Source organism: Epargyreus clarus, unplaced genomic scaffold, assembly GCF_041222505.1.
Source record: "Epargyreus clarus isolate Ecla_fem2 unplaced genomic scaffold, WU_Ecla_fem_2.2 ptg000006l, whole genome shotgun sequence".
Classification (NCBI taxonomy): domain Eukaryota; kingdom Metazoa; phylum Arthropoda; class Insecta; order Lepidoptera; family Hesperiidae; genus Epargyreus; species Epargyreus clarus.
In genome coordinates, this window is record NW_027332214.1 from 8,558,353 (window position 1) to 8,579,626 (window position 21,274).

The 21,274-nt window shown below is 36.6% G+C and overlaps 2 protein-coding genes across 2 annotated transcripts; both read right to left on the minus strand.

Annotated features, from left to right (window-relative positions):
• Positions 1-344: 344 nt before the first annotated feature.
• LOC140742913 (venom protease-like) lies at positions 345-10,077 on the minus strand. The gene is made up of 7 exons (XM_073073983.1): positions 9,888-10,077; positions 7,188-7,327; positions 6,329-6,668; positions 5,583-5,758; positions 4,635-4,743; positions 2,140-2,314; positions 345-1,581 (listed from the first exon to the last, which is right to left on the minus strand). Exons 1-7 carry the CDS (start codon positions 9,952-9,954, stop codon positions 1,350-1,352), a joined length of 1,239 nt encoding a protein of 412 aa, XP_072930084.1. The 5' UTR covers positions 9,955-10,077; the 3' UTR covers positions 345-1,349.
• A 2,950-nt stretch (positions 10,078-13,027) lies between these two features.
• LOC140742911 (CLIP domain-containing serine protease HP8-like) lies at positions 13,028-20,462 on the minus strand. Its single transcript, XM_073073980.1, has 7 exons — positions 20,307-20,462; positions 18,976-19,103; positions 16,918-17,074; positions 16,046-16,212; positions 15,353-15,461; positions 14,193-14,352; positions 13,028-13,389 (listed from the first exon to the last, which is right to left on the minus strand). Exons 1-7 carry the CDS (start codon positions 20,368-20,370, stop codon positions 13,158-13,160), a joined length of 1,017 nt encoding a protein of 338 aa, XP_072930081.1. The 5' UTR covers positions 20,371-20,462; the 3' UTR covers positions 13,028-13,157.
• Between the last annotated feature and the right edge of the window lie 812 nt (positions 20,463-21,274).

Below are 21,274 nucleotides of genomic sequence, written 5' to 3' on the forward strand. Positions count from 1 at the left end.
AACACAGCAGCATATAATACTGCTGTTATTAGGCAGAAAACGTGGAAACACGGAGGGTTCTACCAACTTTTTCAATGCGGAGAAAGTTTTTCCCAACCTTATATTTTAATACCTACAGTACCTACATCATATATACATATAAAATTCTCGTGTCACAGCGTTAGTTACCCTACTCTTCCGAAACGGCTTTACCGATTTTCACCAAATTTTATATGTGTATTAAATAGGTCGATAACCATAATTACAAATGCACCTTACGTTGAATGATATAATCGTATGAACATAATTGCTTCACAACATAGCAATTTGCGAATTCAAGCAAATTAAAATAATAATTATTGGGATACTTGTGTAGGGTATTTATTCTGTTATTACTAAAACTGTATTATATTGTACAATTTATTATTTAATAATTGACTTGATTTATTTTGTCGTTCTATAGATTTGTGCATGTGTTCTATTAAGGCCTTTATCTTACTGGGACGCCATGGTTACACCAGATAAACGTACGTAGGCATTGAAGGCACGATGTTATGAAGCTCGGTAACCGTCACCGAAAGTATTTGATATCCGAAATAAATATACTCGTATATCCGAAAACGTAACTGACTATGATATAAAAGTTTCGAATAATTTCAGATTAGGGCGGAACGTAAAAAATACCATTATGAAAAGTTTTTATGCGACGCCGACGCCGTCGTTATTTTACAAATAAAATCAATCATTCCTATTTTCTTCACGCATGGTTAATTAAAATTGTAATTGTAAAACGAAGAATCTGAATTAATTCCATATCCATAACTGCTGCTCGTCGCCGATGTACTAGCAGCGGTTGCCAGCTCAGCTGTCACTCGTGTTAGAGTCAGCCCCAAACTTCTAGTCCGCTCTGAATATAGAAACGAGTTGCACAGAACGCAACAGCAAATTGTAGATATTAACGGGACAAGACAGCACGGGACCCCCCTCGGCACCCGTCCGCTGCCCGCTCTCCCCCACGGGTACATAGCTGCGTTAGTGTGCGTTGGTTCTGAGTATATGCTTGTAGTTGTGTTCGACCGCATTCGCTCGCTGACTACACCTGCGCGCAACAACTTCAGAGCGGACTAGAAGATTGGCGCGGATTATGCTTCCCTTAGTCCTCTACATTTTACTGACAACGTCGCTAGCATCTCAACACAACCAGATACCACACGTGGAGCCGTAATTTCACATCGTCATGTAAGTCATCTGTCTTGTGTTTCAATATCTTTTGGATACATAGCCGACGTCCCGGTGAGATAAAAGCCAAATTGGTCATGGTACCAACACATAATAATATACTTTATTTACAACACCAACGTGTAACATAATCATGCTACAATATTCTTCAGAATCCAATCGATGAACTTCCTCACATCAGTATAGACCCCTGGCGCTTGCGTCCCACAAGTTGCCGGCCCATTTGATACAATTCCGTATTGGATATACCTCCCCGTGCCCTCATATTTTCCTTCAATGATCAGGGGCCCACCGGAGTCTCCTTTGCAAGCATCCTTATTCTCAATACCGGCGCAGAATTGCGTGGTATTTGCATTCATGGAGCTGAAAAGTAATTTGTTTTGCTCACATTAAATAAATATTAAAATACCTTAAGATAGGCTGTTCCTTATTGAAGTTTACATAAACCGTTACACAGCACAGCAGGACACGGGCCGTGCCTGTCAAAACATTGTTTAATAAAATTGGTCAAGTATCAGTCAAACTTGTCCACGGGGGTTCCGTACCACCAAATGTTTATTTGTTATTAGTTTTTTTTCATTTGTTATAGTCTTGTTACAGCCATAGAAGTAAAGGCATTGTGAAAATTTGAATTGTCTACCTATTACGCATAGACTAGCTAATGCGGTTCAATAGCGGTATCTTGTATGGCTGTATCCATTTATTTTTAAGATTTTCTTTCATTGTAGAGATTTCAGAGTCTCAGTAATACGATTCGGTTTCTACCCTTTATGTACGGTATCCTAGAAAACATGATTATGTCTGCCACGGCCTGTGTCTATTAATCAATGTCAGTTGGCTAAAACTTAGTTAAATCTAATATTATTTTACATTTGGCTTCGGATAATAGAGAAAATAATAAATGTACTTTGCAGACCGTACTTGTAGTAATATTCGCAGGATTCGCGTGGTGGCACGGGAATTGTCACTGTGCGAAGGATAGAAGCTCCGGTTTTGTTTTCTGTGAGTCCCCACCCGGTAACAGTTGCTATCTGGTTGATGAATGACCGAGTACGCAACTCTCTCGTGACCGGTAGGCAAATTGGCTGAACGTTTCCTGCAATATAGGAGTGTACCGATTTCAATGGTATTTTCGCTAATGGTAAGAAGTGATAGCCTAGTGGTTAAGAAACTCGGCCTTTAGATCGAGGGATCCAAGGTTCAAACCCTAGGCACGCTCTGATTTTTCAAAGTTATATGTGTATTAGTAATAAATTATCGCTTGCTTAACGGCGAAGGGAAAAATCGTGAGGAAACCTGCACACCTGAGAGATTTTATAAAAAAAATCTCAAAGGTATGTGAAGTCTACCAATACGCACTCGGCCAGCGCGGTGGGCTATGACCTAATTCTTGTCATTCTGAGAGGAGACCCGTGCCCAGCAGGGGGATAGTAATGGGTTGATAATGATGATCAATTGTATTTTTATAACAAATTCTACAGGTAATTCTACCGGGCAGATACACACTACAGCTATTTTTAGTATGAAGCAGTTATGTTATGCAGAAGCAGTCCGGTGGAAGCTATGTCGATAAATTGTGATATCACTATGTGTGTAGACGCCGGCGCCCGCCGCTGCTGGCCGTGCCGACAGCCAGGACCGAGCTATTGGCTAAGTCACCTCTCACTCGAGCACTCTGTACACTCAACCAGGCGCATGAACAACTTGACGTATTTTCATGCAACTTGAGTGAATTCGCAATAGTTGTGCTTCAGATATTATGTTTAATGAAGTAGGAATGTAGGTAAGAATTTAGTTAAGTATTTAAAATAAGGCCTCTCTATCGTATTGGGTGTTTAGCCTGTAAGGATAGATGTAATGGTGTTTTAAGAATAAATAAATAAATAAATAAATAAAATCATCCCAGGTTGTTTAAATTAAGAAAAAAATACGCATACGAGTAAGTACATAAGTCTTATGAATTTTAATTATCTGTCTTATAATGTTGTCGGATAATTCACTATAGTATCAATCTATATGTTACACTCAAAGTGATCAAATAGCTATACAGGGTGAATTTTTCAAACGTGCCTTCAGGGCCATATCCGAACCTATAAAAATTAGCGATTTTCAAACGGGCCTTCAGGGCCAAATTCGAACCTATAAGGATTAGCGGAAAATTCTGAAAGGAGTTACGAGACCGATTTTGATAAAAACTACATCATTACTTTTTTAAAAGATCTTTTCCCTAGCCGGGAATGGAACCAGTTCATTTTGAAAAAAAATACACCTTCTATAATATTATTCCACTATCTGATAGTGTTGCTTATAAGGACCAAATTCTTCGAAGTAATCATAAATGGCACACTAAAAGAAGTCTCAGATTTAGCCCTGAAGGCCTATTTGAAAAAAATACCCGGTATATAATAGCAGGTAAAGTTAGTCAAAGTAATAAATATGTTATTGTAAAAGCGCGAAGTACGGATAATCTTAGATTAACTGAAATTATTCATGATGAATTCTGCTGTATCAACGTCATGTTGGTTGTAGTATTACAGTTACTATAAATCATATAGAATAATCGTGAATTTTCGTGAATTGGACTCGCCCACTCGCAGGGCAGTAAGACATGTATTTTTATTAATTAGGCTTTTTATTAATCCATCCCATAGCTGGTTTACATAACATTTTTTTCCATTTTTCGACATGTGGATCATTACAAAATTACAAAAAGTATAAGGAAAATTGAAAAATAAACTTTACCTATACTTGTTTTATTGCTTTATCCAAGTCTTCAAAGGTATTATATATAATGGCTGGTTAATGTGATTAACTCTGTGTTATTTATCACATTGACTAAATTAAGTAGATATTAAACAAAATTGCTAGATATTATGTATAACATCCCCGAATTTGATCCTTATAAGAAACACTATCAGATAGTAGAATAATATAGAGGTTGTATGTTTTTTCAAAATGAACTCGTTCGACTCCCGGATAGGAAAAAATATATCTTAAAAAACTAATGATACAGTCTTAGTTTTTATCAAAATCGGCCTCGTAATTCCTATCAGCATTTTTCGCTAATCCTTATAGTTTCGGATTTGGCCCTGAAGGCGTATTTGAAAAATTCACCCTGTATATGTATATAAAATAAGTGTTTCCCTATATGTCCTTTATAACTTTGCATTTCATCATGCGATTATTAGCAAAGTTGTCACGCATGAGCCCACCAAAATAAATGAGTTGGTACGACCAATGTTCGACGGATGGCGCCACTGTCATCCCAATGATACATTTTTTTTATTATATGTATGGTTCTTATTAGTGATCGAAGTATGTATGTCATATTATTTCTAGTTTAATTTCTTCTTCTACTTCTATTTTTTAAAACGCGGGCGTAACCGCGGCCACTTCTAGTATCAAAAAGTTCTTACTGTGATTAAAGTCAATTTCTTGTTGAGTACGTATCAGGGCAATATCATATTCATAATGTGGAGGTCCTACGTAGTCCTTGTGGCAGATCAACTCTTCCACTGGTGTATCCTGTAATTTAAGTGTTGGTATAGTATTCATTATGATTGCACCTAAATATGAAAGTCTGTCTGTCCAGAGCTTTGGCTGCTCTCGGTTCAAATAGTTGCACTCTGTAATAAATGGGTAAAAGCAAAATATATGTAGTACATTATACTATATGAAGTTACTATCGGTACTATCGCTACTATCGGCTTTAACGATTGGTGACTTTAGCAATTAATTAATCAGTCTGGACAGTTTTTACTAGCATAGAAATTTGTCGATTTCTAGAAGGCTATCTTATGCAAAACGTTGGACAGATCTCCTGTCATAACTACCTACTCTCAAAGTCAGTTTGAAACTGCTTGGCTATTAAAATTAATAATCGAATTCATTTATTGCCACACAAAAAATATTATAAAAGAGAAAACAAAAAAACATAAAAGATGTAATAAAAAAGAAAGAACAACAAAAAAAAGGTTACACATCGAAAAAACAACCAAAAAAAATGCACCTTAAATGCATATGAGTTGTGGGCATAAGGACATGTTAATTAGTAGTACGAATAATATGCAAGTGTATCGACATATAGACGAGTGAACAATCGAATAGTGACCGAATTGTCAAATGAAATTTCGAAATTAAACCCAAGTATGGTATCGTATCAATTTTATGGTATCGAATTTTCTAATGGTTTTGTAAAAAATCACTCTCATTATTTTTTCAAATGCACCAAAAGAAGACTTTGGGATTAGATCAGCTTAAATTAAAAATCTAAAAGCAATTGATACCGTTGCAATAAAAAACGCAAGTATACATCAACAAGCGAAGCCGGGGGAAAACGCTAGAATTTTCAACGTTTTGTTTACCTGAAGATGTGATTCACAAGCTACGAATGGAACGGATACGCAATCTGTCTCTTCTTGTAGATTGTATTCCCCAATGCGCACGCCAACTACATTTTTGTCATCAACGCAATGTGCGGCTGTGAGTACATACCGCGAGTTGATGATTGAACCTGCGCAATGAAATGAACGAACACCGTCTGAAAGGGAAAAAAATATTTTAAAGGAAATAGGAATTTGAAGGTAACCCTTTGTGATTCACCTATGTCTGCATAATAATAGGAGTGTTAAGCGCTGCTGTGTCCTGATTTGAATCGTGAATCGACATACATACGTTCCGAGGCGTTCCATCTTAGTCCTTAGGGGTAGCGGCGCTTCTGTGGCCGACCTTAGGTAGGAATATCTAATTCTATCTGGGGTTGATTACAGATGTCCATGGGTGGCAATAGTTACTTACCAACAGGTGAACTGCATGCTCCTCTGCTACTCCTATATTATAAAAAAAATGTTCAACGTTTGAGCAAAAGCACCCACAAAGCTCCTTCAAATGCACCCACTGATCTCTATCTTTTGTCTGGACACGCCACTCTTTTGAATGCTTGGCTCTTGCTTTGCTTGTTGCATTATCATTTCTTGGGTCTCCCTCTTCGATAGGCCCATTAAGGCACTATTGTGCGACGATTCAAGCCCTCGTAATTACGTAATTTCTGCTCATATGCCAAAAAATCATATCGATAAAATAAGACTGAAGTTCATTTTACGTTACTTACCGACCTCGGAGGAGATGAGCACCATCCATGGGAATTCATACATCAACGCTTCGTGTCCTCCAATGATCCGTGATCCGGAGATATCCCCACAATCATTAGGTAGGAGTAGATTTATTTTTCGGATTGTATTCTCTGTATCATGTTGTTGACCTGGTTTGGGTTTTCCCTCTAAATCTGGCCCCATTAAGCGTGATTCGAACATAATTTCTGGCGATTGTTCTGTCGTACTGTCGAAATGTATCGTATCTTCGTCGGACGATCGATAGGTCGATTGGGAAGTAGGTCGGTCAGTCGGTCGGTCAGTCGGTCGGTCAGTCGGTCCAAAATCTGAACAACATACCTGTGAAAAAATTGGGAATTATGAACACATTTGAAATAGATAGAGATCGTTATAACGATCGTTATATCGTTATAACGATCTCTAAATATATAAATTGATATAAATTTTATTTAATTTATAAATTGAAAGTTAGGTTTTCCATTTCTGCGGGCAGAAAAGAAAAATAAATTCCGTTAGCATAAAGTAAACTAGTCGTGTGTTAATTATATTTTACAGTGGCACTGCATCCGTGCTCGGCTACAAGGAGAAACGTATTTCTCTATGGATTTGGTTATATACCACCAATGGTCTCTCCCACCCATCAAGGGTGGGAGAGACCATTCACCATCTAGTGGACTGCATGCTTGTTTGTTAATGCTTTATCATAAAAAACCAGTGACGTAAATATTATGCTATTTTAGCACACAACTCAGTAACATACTTCTCTTGATAAGAGGAGATTGGCATTGGTTAGTGACTTTTTATGACCTAGGTATAACCCTAAATGATAACAAATAATAAGTACTAGATAATAATAACCTGGACAGTAGTCGACTCATTAGTATATCCGCAATATGAATTTCTGATTAACTGCTTTGTAGCCTCATTTGGTTCATTTGTGGCCTTTTGCACGGCTTGCGCACAATCGTAATATGGCATACAATCTCGAGGACACGATTCTGAAAATAAGATCACATATTTTGAAAAAAAATATATTTAAAGGTGGTAGTAGTCTATGTGGTTCGACACCGGCGATACCACCGCCACACCTATCAGTATCGTGTATGTGTTAGAACTTTCCTTAGTTCGACTCTAGATGCAACAATGCCGTTCCTATTTCTGCCTTGTTAGCCGTGTTAACTGTTGCTGTATTCTGATTTGGGTGTAGGAAGAAGAAAGCACTCATAGGAGCCGTTCTAACTTAATCTTGAGTAAATAGATATGTGTGATCAACCTCAGGTAGGATTAGGACTCCAATCCTGTTTAAGATTCATGTAAGACCATGGTTCCATCGGATTCTATCTATATTTGTATGTATTGGTCGTTCGGAAAGTAATTTCGTTTTTTCCCGATAGAGGATTTAATTGTATTTTTTCACAGCTAATTTCACACTTAAGTCGCATTGTCATTATATGTTTTTACAGCTGATATAGCAAGGCTTATGTGTGAATAAGTTTAATTGGTTTTATGCAATAGTTTTTGGTGGGTGCCCTTTTAAATTGCAAGTCAGAAAAAAAATATCTAATGGGTATGGAGAAGATGTGTTGTCAGTACGCCAGTGGCAGAACTGGTTTACAATATTTAGATCCGGCAATTTTGAAGTCAAAGATCCACCACGTTCTGGCAGGCCGATTAGGGATTTTTTGAAAAATTAAAATTTAATTGAAAATTAAATTTTGCAACATCAAGATAATAAGAAAATTCTATTCTGAGTGAATGTTAAAAACATACAGAATGTGCAGGCTTTGGGTTGCCTATTATTTACGTGGACGAACTACTGGGTTGTCAGGTATAAACAGGTATTTCGCTGGCAACTACTTTCACTCATGATGATAATAGATAAAATTTTATATCAGTAGAAGCGCTGTTTTATTGTGAACACGTTGATATAGGGTTGTCTGCAAAATGAAAATTAATTTTTCAAAAAATAATTAAAATTATCCTGTCCAGGATTTTTTTAGCAAACCCATTTTTAATGTATTACCCAATGTACTAATTTCGTTATAAAATGAGTTTCATTCTATTATCAGCTCGGTCCAGTTCGATTTAGCTTCGGATCTTCTACTAGTGGAATTACGCTCCTACCAGAAAGATGGCTTAAGGTGTTGGGCCAAAATGGCCAATATATAATTTTATAAAATATTTATTAATTATACGAAAATTGTCTTTCTTTTTCACAAAAATAAACGAAATGACTTTCCGAACAACCCAATAATACATTCGTAATGCTATCGGTAATGCGTCAATGATGACGTAATATTTCAGTATGATGAGCTTTATTTTTGATTCTTTTGTCACAATCACAGACATGTAATATCTATTTTAGGCGATTTTAAACGAATCTTAATCGATTTGTATTGTTTATGTCTGTTGTAGAAAATCTTCTTTAATTGTCAATTGGTTTTAATGACTCTTTATTAAATAATTTTCCTCGAGTGTGGCTTCGTACATTCTTAAAACTTAAAAATAGGATAAAATTTCCCATTAGATTGTACAACTGGTTTTGTTTCAAAGAGTGTGACTTTTTTAAAGATTTATGAGTGTTTGAAATACATATTTGTTTATCATACAAACCAATATAACGTTTTATCAAACCAATATAAAGTATTTCTTACTTTAATAAGTAAAAAAAAATGTAAGCATTAAAAAAGAAGCTTGAACTGAACTCGAGAATTAGTCAAAAAAATTGGCCAAGTACCACCAATTTTTTTTTTAATTTGTACTATTTGTTATCATCATAGCTCCCGTAGAAGTAAATGCATTCTTAACAATTCATACGTTTACCTCTTACGGTTCAATAGATAAAGCGAAAAATTCTGAAAAAATAGATGTTTGCTCTATGACGATCTCCATTTATTTCCTCATGTTTTTTTATTTTTAATATTTGTTATTATAGCGGCCAATTATATATAAGTCAGAGTAATTATGTATAAGTCAGAGTATATACTCTGTTAAAAATTCAAGTGTCTATCTATTACGGTTCATGTGTACCTGTGACAGACGGTCAGACAGTGGAGCCTTAGTAATAGGGTTCCGTTTTTACTTTTGGGTACGGAATCCTAAAAACGAACTTAATTATTTTGTCTTGGCTTTTTATATGTTTATCAGATAAAGCTCATCTATAGAAAACTGTGATCTGAAAGCTCAGGATGATTCTGATGATAGTTTAAGTACATATTTTGCACGAAAAATTGAATTGCACTTAACTAATAACTGCATTTGTTATATACATCGTAAAAGATGTCAAAATACATATATAAAAGCAAATAAAGAGAAAATATTTTAAATAAAGTCGTTAGAAAAAACAATCAAATCTTCGTTTGTCGCTATAACATATTAAAAGTTTGTACCGACAAAGTCAGAGAACGCTAATTTAGTAGCGATCATCTGATTAAAGTCCTTAAATAAAGTTTAATAACATCCACTTTTGCAAAAATACGTAAGTTACGTAAATTAAGTTTAAAAGATATAATAGGGAAAAGATTAAAGGTTATCAAATTATAATAAACAAGTACTCACTTATTAAAGGTGTCCCGTCTGTGGTAGAAGCTAATATGGCACTCAACAACACCACTGCAGTAAACATATTAAATAATAACTATATAATATAATAAAATATAATATAATATAACAAAAGCGTGACCGCTTGTGAGGACCGCCCACAGCTAAATGCGATCGACTTGAAGTAGGTAAATATTCCACTGACAGATAAGCAACTAAGGCCGTAGATCTCGGATCATTATATTAAATACTTAAAAAACGTATATTATATAAACAATTGACCATATCGCTCGTTTATAGTAGACCCGAGTGTGTGCATTCACAGTATCTACTTACGAATAATGGAGTCGAAATTTGTCGAAATTTTTAACTCATCTTGTATACATACTTTGAAGGTGGTAGAACCCTTTGTGGTTCGACTCCGGCGGCATCACCGCCACACCTATTTCTTCCTAATAACAGCAGTGTTAGGCGCTGCTGTGTTCCGGTTTGAAGGGTGTGGTAAGGGAGACAGACTTTTCCGAGGCGTTCCAGCTTAGTCCTCAGGGGTAGCAGCGCATCTGTGGCTGACCTCAGGTAGGAATATCTAATCCTATCTGGGATTGATTTCAGATGTCCATGGGCGGCAATAGCCACTTACCATCAGGTGGATTGCATGCTCGTCTGCTACTCCTATAATATAAAAAAAAATACAAAATACAACTTTTTGGACTAATTCGGAATGTCACAAAAAAGTATCTCTTCTTCACACACAGCGCTTTTGGTGTTATTAAGCAGAAGAAGGTTTTTATAATATAGGAGTAGCAGACGAGCATGCAGTCCACCTGATGGTAAGTGGTTACTGACAGCCATGGACATCCGTAATCAACCCCAAATAGTTTATATACTCCTACCTGATATCGGCCACAGATACACGGCTACCCCTGAGGACTAAGCTGGAACACCGCGGATAAGTATGTCTCCCTTACCCCTTCAAACCAGAACACGGCAGCGCCTAACACCGGTGTTATTAGGCAGAAATGGACGTGACGGTGGTACGGAGTCGTACCACAGAGGGTTCTTCCTTCAAAAGTTTATTTCTGTTTACACATTTATGTTAACCTTTAAGCGATTATGTGTATTATGATCACATATATATTCTGCAATTCTTAAATTTGAATAATGTGTTATTTTAATTGTGTGCGTTATATGACTCTATACAGCTGTGGCTGCCTGTGGAGCATCTTGATTAACCTGTTTTTATACATTTATTGTAAAGCTGGTTTTATCACCAGTCTCTAGATGCTCAGTTGAGTTGACATAATGACCCGTCAGACTGGGTTAAGGCACATCTTCATGGTCACCAGACGTTATATTGTGTCGTAATTTGCTGTGAACTTTGCAGAACTTTTTGTGTCGATGGTTTTTTATAGGTTAGGTTTGAATAAAATCGGGCAAGTGCGAATCGAACCTACACAGTTCCGAAACTTATTGAAATATTGAAAACCTTTATTTTTTTTTTATAATAGCTGCTATAGAAGTAATGGATTGTGATTTCAAATGTCTCATTACAGTGACAGACGGACCCTGGCTTAGCATTAGTATGCCGTTTTTACCTTTGGGTACAGAACCCTAAAATAAAGCATTTATAAACATCGACATTGGTTTAGTTATGTAGAACTGATATCTTTATCAGTCAGAATATTCTTATATTTTTCCTCAACTACAGTTGGATCATAATAAAAAACAAACTGACGGCTAGTGCACCAAAATCATGCAAATAAGAACAAGTTATTTTGTCCTTATTTCAAGGTCATGTTCAGTTTGTTGAGCCAGTGAAACAATGGAACTATAAATTGGTTCCTTATAGGTGTTTTTTTAATATAGGAGTAGTAGATGAGCATAAAGTCCACGTGAGTTCACGTGGTAAGTGGCTAGTGCAGCATATGGACCTCTGTAATCAACCCCAGATAAAATTAGGTTCCTACCTGAGGGCAGTCAAAGAAGCATCGCTATTTTTGAGGACTAAGTTGTATTGTCACGGAAAAGTATTTCTCTCTTACCACAACCTTCAAGCAAGAACAAAGCAGGGCAGGGCAGGGCAGGGCAGGCAGGGCAGGATGGTGGTATCTGCCGACATCGACATCTCTAACTAACCCCAGATGGGTTTAGTCCTACCTGAGATCATATATTCTGAGCTATTCTGAGCATTAAACTGGAAAGCTTCGTATACGTGTCATTCCCTTACCATACCTTTCAATGCGGAACACAGCAAGGCTTAACACTGCTGTTATTGGACAAAAATAGGCGTGCCGGTGGTGCCTCCGGAGTCGAATTACAAGTTTCTATGTATGTACTACCATCAAACTAAACGGCAACAACGCTTAACCCTGCCTTAAGCAGGAATAGGTGTGACGAATTGTTCAACTTTATTTTTATTTTTTATTTTTTACTAGCAACCCGCCCTCTCTTCTCACGGAGAGAATAAAATAAATTTCTATTTTTTTAGTAGCTTCTTGAAGGTGGCACCTTTGTGGTTAGACTCCGCCGGCATCACCGCAACACCTATTTCTGCCTAATAAGGATTACTATTTGGTATCTATTCAAACCATTTTAATATGACATTAATTTTGTCTTCTTTTTAAATCATAAAAACAGTTATTGTGGAGTACGCAACAAAGATAGACGTATGCTATCGCGAGCTCATTTGTAGACATGTTTTAAGGGCTACAATACTGTAGAACAGTATTCCTACTCGTAGGGTTCAGCCAACGTTTGCAATGTAAGCCCAAAAATATGTTTATTTACGAAATCTGTAAAAAATTGTTTTTCAACTTTGTTATGCATGTATTATATACATAAACCTTCCTCGTGAATCATTCTGTCTATTAAAAAAAGCTGCATCAACATCCGTCAGGCACTTTAAAAAGATCTGAGCGCACATGGGGACCGCAGCAGGAAGGGACTTTGTTTTATAATATGTAGTGATGTAGGTGTGTGGCGGTGGTTCCCGTCAATACTTTCTATCGAAAACTTATTTGCTTAGTGCTAGAAATGAGAATGACTGGTATATGCGTCCCCTGTCGAACCATACAGGCTCTCCCAACTTTCTTGTGATTTACATCACACTGTGATCGAACAAAGCGGGTATGGAAGTAGTATAAGTATATTAAAACTACTCGTACATAATATCATTTATTTGAATTTACCTCTGTAGAAAGCAAGTTACAACATAAATTTTAAAATGTAAAATGATATATTTTAAATGTATCTTAATGTAAATATTCTTATACTCCAAATCTCAATTGATTATTCGCTAATATTATTTAGAATCCAGTTCATGTATTTCCTGACATCGGTATATACTTCTGGGGAATTTGAGCCACATGGTACAGGACCATGGGACAAGATCCCGTATTGGACGAACCTCTGGATGCGTCCATCCGTGGTATCAATCATAAGCGGGCCGCCGCCATCGCCGACACAAGTCTCATTATTTTTGTTTTCAGTGCAGAGTTGTGTGGAATTCTCAGGAACGTTCCTTAAAATATATGTTCTTATTATATAACGGGCAGTAATGATGGTATGTGCCTAATGTCGCCCATGGACATCTGATATCAAACTAATAAGATTGGTCTTATATAAGGTTGGCCACAAAAGCATATAACCTTAAAGACTAATTAATGTTCGGAAACAGTTTTAAAAAAAATATCAAACCGATAGTGTTAATAAATACATAAACTATCGGCAAAATGACTTCAGAAACCGGCCAGTAGAATTCCTTTGAGTAAGGTACCTTACTACACACTAACTCAGAATACAACAGTTATAAGGAATGGTAGGAATAAATGTTATAAGGAAGAGATACTGTCACCCAATTCTATATACAACAGACATAGATTAGTAATGATTACACTCTTTACAAGATAATGTAAACAGTTTTGACAATTGAAATTTTTTTCGTGTTTGAAAAATATTTAAAAAATGTAGTTTGTAGATCATTTACGAATGAAACGATATTTCTCCGCTTTTTCTTCTTCGATTTCGTGTTTTTGCAGTACTTAAAACTGCGCATGTCGGCATTGTTCCGCGTAAATTACACCATGACAGCCCTTAAATGGCTGACACATTTATCAGCTGTTTGAGTGGCTTCCTTCAATTAAAAGGCGGTGAGATATCTATACTTATCTATGAGAACAGGGATAAAATATGAAAGTCGATACAAGAATCGTTGGCAAGGCATCCATACCCCTCTACCGAAATGCAAAAAGTGCGTCACTCTAATTATATGTTGAAGATAGTTTCCTGGTTGAACTATAATTTCCACTGTAAACTGTATTTTACCCAAAGCAATCTTCGAGAACAGGGACCATCGCTTTCCGAATGATTGAAACTCCTTCATTACTTCCAAATAGACCCCATCCAGCTATTGTTGCTAGCTTATTTCCTATCGATCCAGAAATTTGTTCTTTGGTCCGCGGTAAGCAAATTGGCCCTGCATTTTCTGTGAATGAAATAGACATAATTATAAAACAATAAGCCCCACGTAAAGTAAGCGTCTTGGGAACCTTGGCCAAAGACAGTGATGGCGACAATTTATTATGGTAGTGTTTTTGTACTTTTGTTTTTCATTTTTGTATATAAGTAAATTTTGTAAGTAAGTGATTTTATATTTATAGTTAAATTATTATTTTTATTTTTCTGAAAGTTTAATTATAATTGTAAATATTTATCAGTTAATAAAAGTTACAATTCTAACTTTAAAAAGAAAAGAAAAAGAATAAGCCCCATTGTATAAAAATACAGCCTATTTTAATTCACCAATTTAGACGTATCTAACGAAACCTTAAATATTAAAATAAGACAATTGTTTGGGCTATAGGGCGTGACAAAGAATGAGACACACATCATCATCATCATCATCATCATCAACCCATTACTGTCCCACTGCTGGGCACGGGTCTCCTCTCATAATGAGACACATATACTTAGTTATATACGCTCGGTAAAAAATCCCTTTGCACGAAGAGTTGGGTAAGAACATTGAACCAGAACCAAATAAAGGTCTATCTATTTAAATTTCTTTTCTACTTTTTCTGTTTCCTTGTGGAATAAACTACCTCATCGTTTCATATTCCCTTTTCTAACTTCATACGCACTTATACCCCAGATAGTATTAGATATTCCTACCAGAGGTCGACCACAGATGCGCCCCAGATCCTGAGGACTAAACTGGAACGCCTCGAAAAGTATGTCTCCCTTACCACACCCTTACAAACCATAACATAGCAGCGCTTAACACTGCTGTTGTGAGGCAGAAATAGATGTGGCCGTGGTGCCGCCGGAGTCGAACCACAACGACTTCTTCACCACCTTCAAATTTCCAACATTTTCCACCCCAAGTATATTACGGTAGCATATACCGTTTAAGATCTGTTCACACAGTGTTATGTTAAATTTAAACAATGGCTAAATATTGACTAAATATGGCTAACAGTGCTTACTAAATGAAAAATCGATTGGTTCCTGGACACGTAACAAGGCAATATTGTGTTCGAAGTTAGGTGGCCCTTTGTAGTCTTTGTGGACAATTGCCTCTTCCACTCGTTTATCCTGTAATATTTATAATGTATATACCAATCATATAAGTGTAAAGATTAGGGTTATGATAGGGGAAGAAATACTTTGAAACCTTTCGTGTAGTACAGACTAGTGATTTTTTTATTATATGGAGTAGCAGACGAGCATGCAGTCCGCCTGATGGTAAGTGGCTACTGCCGCCCATGGACATCTGTAATCAACCCCAGATACGATTAGAAATTTCTACATGAGGCCGGCCACAGATGCGCTGCTACCCCTGGGGACTAAGCTGGAAGGCCTCGGAAAAGTCTGTCTCCCTTACCACACCCTTCAAACCGGAACACAGCAGCGCCTAACATTGCTGTTATAAGGTAGAAATAGGTGTGGCGGTGGTGCCGCCGGAGTCGAACCACAAAGGGTTCACCACCACCACCTTCAATTCTTGATCTGGTCAGTCCATCGCATGGGACAATGTCTTGTACACAGGAAATGTGGAATGTCGATTTTAGGTAGGTAATACATCGGGTAAACATTTAAAGGACGTAAGTTTTGTTTCATTATCAAAGTATGTAAGATGCTTTAGTTACTGCTGTCAAATGACAACACCGATCGCTTACCTGAATATGATTTTCACAAACATCGCCTACGCAATCATATTCCTGTTCTAAATTGTATTCACCAATACGGACACCGGCTATTTCATTATTCATAACACAAGAAGCAGCTGTGAGTACGTAGCGTGAATTTATGACGGTCCCGGCGCACCGAAATTGTAAGCTGCCATCTGAAAATAGAAACTTTAGTTAGGTTAAGTTAAGTTCGATTAGGTTATGTTGTGGGCAGGCGCCGTCGGGACCGCGGACGAATGCTTTTAGCGTACCCGCAGTCCCGTCAAAGGGCGTGAAGAGGAACACCGTGGGGTTTTAGCCGGTAGGAGTCCGGCATATCCTCTCTGCTACCCCCGCTGAGAGGAACCCATGATGGGTTTCCCCACGAAAAAAAGATTAGGTTATGTTACTTTGTTAGGTTAAGTTTTATGGTAGAACTCTCTGTGGTACCACCCCGGCGGCACCTCCGCCACACTAATTTCTGTATAATAACAGCAGTGTTAAGCGCTGCTCTTCTGAGTTGAAGGGTGTAAGGGAGACACACTTTAACGAGCTATTCCAGCTTAGTCCTTAGGAGTAGCGGCGCATCAGTGGCTGACCTTCGGTAGGAATATCCAACCCTATCTGGGGTTAATTGTAGAAGTCCACGACAGTAGCCACTTACCATTAGGTGGACTGCATGCACGTCTGCGATTCTATATTATATAAAAAGGTTTCAAGAGTATTGTAAAGGAAAACATCGTGAGGAAACCTACATACCTAAGATATCTTTAAAAAAATCGAACTAACCTACCTCGGACTATAGCCTAACCCCATTCTGAGAGGAGACCCGTGCCCAGAAGTAGTTGACGACGACATTATAGGTCTAAATTGGTACATACTTATTTCGAGACTGATAAGCGCCATCCAAGGCAATTCGTATAAGGATATGCCAAGTCCTCCTAAAAGTCGTGAATAGTAGCTGACCCCGCAAAATGTTGGTAGTAGACGTAAGTTCTGGTGCTCCCGTTCTTGAGGCTTAAAGTCAGAGCAGCATATCTGTGTAAAAAAACCGTGTGACTAAGTAAAATTGCATCTGCAATTATAATCTTAAGCACAACTCCGGCGGCACCACCGCCACACCTATCTCTGCCTCTTAATAGCAGTGTTAAACGCTGTTGTGTTCTGGTGTGAAGGGTGTAAGAGACATACTTTTGTCGAGGCGTTCCATCTTAGGTCTCAGGAATAGCGGAACATTTGTGGCCGATTTAGGTACCAATATCTAATAATATCTGGGGTTGATTACAGATGTATATGTGTGGCAGTAGCGACTTACCATCAGGTGGACTGCATGCTCGTTTGCTACTCCTATATTATAAAAAATAAACATCTTAAGAAGTTTTTGCCCAAGCATAAAAGATCGGTTGAAAGGGCACTAGGGCTCGCGTGCGTGCCTTACTGATCAATAACTCTTACCGATTCCTATAAGAATGATGTTATTCATGAAATTAATCGCTCGAATAACTTATTAATTATGCTTAGTGGATATAATCTGTTTAAATATGCTTCGTAAAGTATTTTGACATCTGATCTTTCCTAGATACAAGTATTACAACTATTAGAATTTAATAATATCTACACTGGGATAATTTATTAATAATGCTTAGTGGTTATAAGCTATTTGAATATTCTTTTATGTGTACTTTATATACTATTGGAAATTAATTATCACTTGCTTTTAAACGTAAGGAAAATATCGTGAGGACCTTCATATTTGAGAAATCTTAAAAAAAAGTTTTCATAACAATGTTTCAAATTCAAATAAAATAATATATTGCCTGAAAATGAGTAGGTACAAATGATCGACGGTAATAGAATAGGTCCGCCAAATTCCACATGTCAAGGCATTCAATTTATAGGTACATACAAATCATTATTATATTAATTTAAAAGATTAGTCACAGTTCAAGTACAATTATTCATTAAATTCGTATGTAATAAAACGCATTGCAATATTTAATTACAATATAAAATATCAATAAATATGTCAATAATCAAAGTCTACCAATTCACACCTATTACTAATAATTCTTCTCATTCTGAGAGGAGACCCGAGCCCAGCAGTAGGACAATATTGAATATACTACATTGAAAGCAGCATATGGGAGTGCACTTGAAAGAATAAATTGCATTTGACCTTATCCAATAAGGGATTTACATGTTTTCGATAAAAGTAAAACAGTGGTGCGTCACTATGACTCAATAAGACCGGTAAGTGTGACAAAGAGCAAGGCGTCCTGCTTGCTCATATAACCCAATGAACAGCAACTTTTTAGGGTTCCGTACTTAAAAGGTAAAAACGGAGACCTATTATTAAGCCTCCGCTGTCTGTCCGCCTGTCACAGGGCTCTATCACCTAAACCGTAATAAATCGATACTTGACTACCGCTATAACAAAAAATACTTTTAAGTTTCCGTAATAAGTAGACAGTTCAAATTTGTTCAGTGCATGTACATCAATGGATGGAATAATAACGAATAGATAATAAAAAATTTAAAACATGAGAATTAGTTTTACGCCACCCCCGGGCCAGTTTTTTTTTATAATATAGGAGTAGCAGACGAGCGTGCAGTCCACCTGATGGTAAGTGGTTACTGCCGCCCATGGACATCTGTATTCAACCACAGATAGGATTAGATGTTCCTACCTGAGGTCGGCCACAGATGCGCCGCTAGCCCTGAGGACAAAACTGGAACGCCTCGGAAAAGTCTGTCTCCCTTACCACACCCTTCAAAATGGAACACAGCAGCGCCTATCACTGCTGTTATTAGGTAGAAATAGGTGTACAGTTCAACTTGTACTTGGGCAATCTTTAAGATTAATAGTATAATTATTCCCTGTGCACGTTATTTATCGTGTGGGACAGCCCGGTCTCCGACCGGTTCTTAATACACATTACCATTATCTTCATATCTTTTAGTCCGCAGTATGCCTGCCTCAACTTTTGTGTTGTTTCGTCATTTGACGTGTTCATAAATTTTAAGGCATCTTCACATTCGAGCACTGCCACACATTCATCGCATATCCCTGAAATAAAGTATTAATTATACTACTTCCATTTCTTTATTTTCTCGATGACAGTTCTTTGTAGTGTTGTGACCAAATAAACGATGATATCGATCGCATATATTCATTATATGTATTTTGAACAAAGAAAAATACAACAAAGAAGTAAGAAAAATAACATTTTGTAAAAAAGGGTCTATTATCGTGTTTCGTTTATATATATAGTCCCTATAGTAATCATTATGTGTAGCATATGTCCATGAAGTACAGTATTATCTGTGTGACATTTTAACGTAAACAACACAAAATTACATGGGCGTCGATCTGTCATCAAGAAAACAAAGAAATGGAAATAGTATAGGTATTAAAGTATTTAGTAGTAGTGCGTTCGTTATTGAAAGCTTAGGATTCATCCATCAATGCATGGTATGGTGACCATACCGGTCTGACACATAGTGGGTTTCGGGTTCGATCCCAGGCCAGACAGATACCAGAATGATGAAATTAGATTTCTGTTCTAAGTCTGAGTGTTGTGCTTTTATTTTGTGTATATATATATGGCACTCATCACGTTAATTTAATAAAATATTCGGTTTATTTAATATAATTGCGATCTTAAAAGATTACGTTATTTGTCAATGGAATAAATAATTTTAACATTATTATTAGAGATTCTTATATGCGTTACTTTGATAAATGTGTTGGTTAATTTTTTCTAAGTCTTAGGTAGTTTTAGCAAACTGGCAACATTAATGACCAGTGGCGCCCCTACCACACGGACAGGAAAGTTTTTCGGACTATAGCACGATCGGTATATTTATCTGTGACACATCGGTAGTAATAAAATGTTTTAGTAACACCTAAAGGGCTCTTTAACTTCGATCAAGTAAATTAGTGCTCTTCTATCCCTTGTATAACATAATACTTATACCTAATGGTTTTGAGGAAAATATACGCAATGTGTCTATAAGGAAGTACTTATAAGGAAATATTGTAATATTATAATATAAAACACTGATTTATTTCGTCGAAAACAAAATAATGTAAATGATTTATTATTCTCACGGTATCCTCACAAATAATGTTATTAAACACCATCAATAAACCATTCAGTTACGAAGAAACAAATAGGTAAAGTATAATAATAATTATAACATTGTGAAGACCTGTTGTTGAAAGAGGTGGATTTCCAAGAATATATACATATATGGAACGTATACTTACTCGGAACTAGTTCTCCCAGCACAGTTCCCGTTATGACACTTATTAACAATATATAATTCAACATTGTCCGAACATATAATTACAGTGACAGTGACTTCCTCCGAAGTCTGAGTACGACTGAAAGGGATCTCCGTTTGACTTCGTATATATTATAATATAAACAGATAACCAGTAGGCTATCAGTAGAATATTAATTCCATTCGTATAAGTAAGCCTTCATAATTCGAATAGATCAACACAAATTGGTATTCCCGCTAAAGTCTTTGCAAATTAGAACTTGAAAAATATGTGACTCACACTATTGGTACATAAGGAAACGTATAAAATTATTGTCATGTGTGGTTATGTGTGGTAAAATCCAGTCTAAGACACATGAAGGGTAACAAACGCACATAAAGGGATTCGTGCCATTGTTATAGATTATGTATGGTCAATATTAAGATGGAGCCATTACAAGGAAAACGCGGAAAATACCTACTTCTTGTAGTGTACGTGACCTCCAATATTTATAACTTTATTTAAGTTTATTATTTCTTGTTATTACATTTAAAGTTACACATTTTGTACAAAATTCAAGTGTCAACAACAATTATTCGAAAAATAAGCCGAAAACATACCGTTAAATGGGTTTCTCCTCTGCGGATCCCTTCGATTTTTATTTTCAGGTTAATATTTGTAACAAGAAATCTTAACAATATCTTCAGATAAAGAAAAGAGCTTTATCAGATGTTAAAATGAGCATTTCAATATAAAATAAATTAAAGTTAATCAAACAAACTCAACATTAATAATTGTCTAGTAACTTTGCCATGAACTTTATCCCCATAACGCCATCTAGCGATTCAGTGATGAACTTTGTAGATTGATAACCGCGTCACTTGGCTATTCAAATATGATTTAGTCCACACCAATCGTTAATCCTGAGGATCCTGATAAGGACAATGGGACAAAATTATTAATCGTGCATT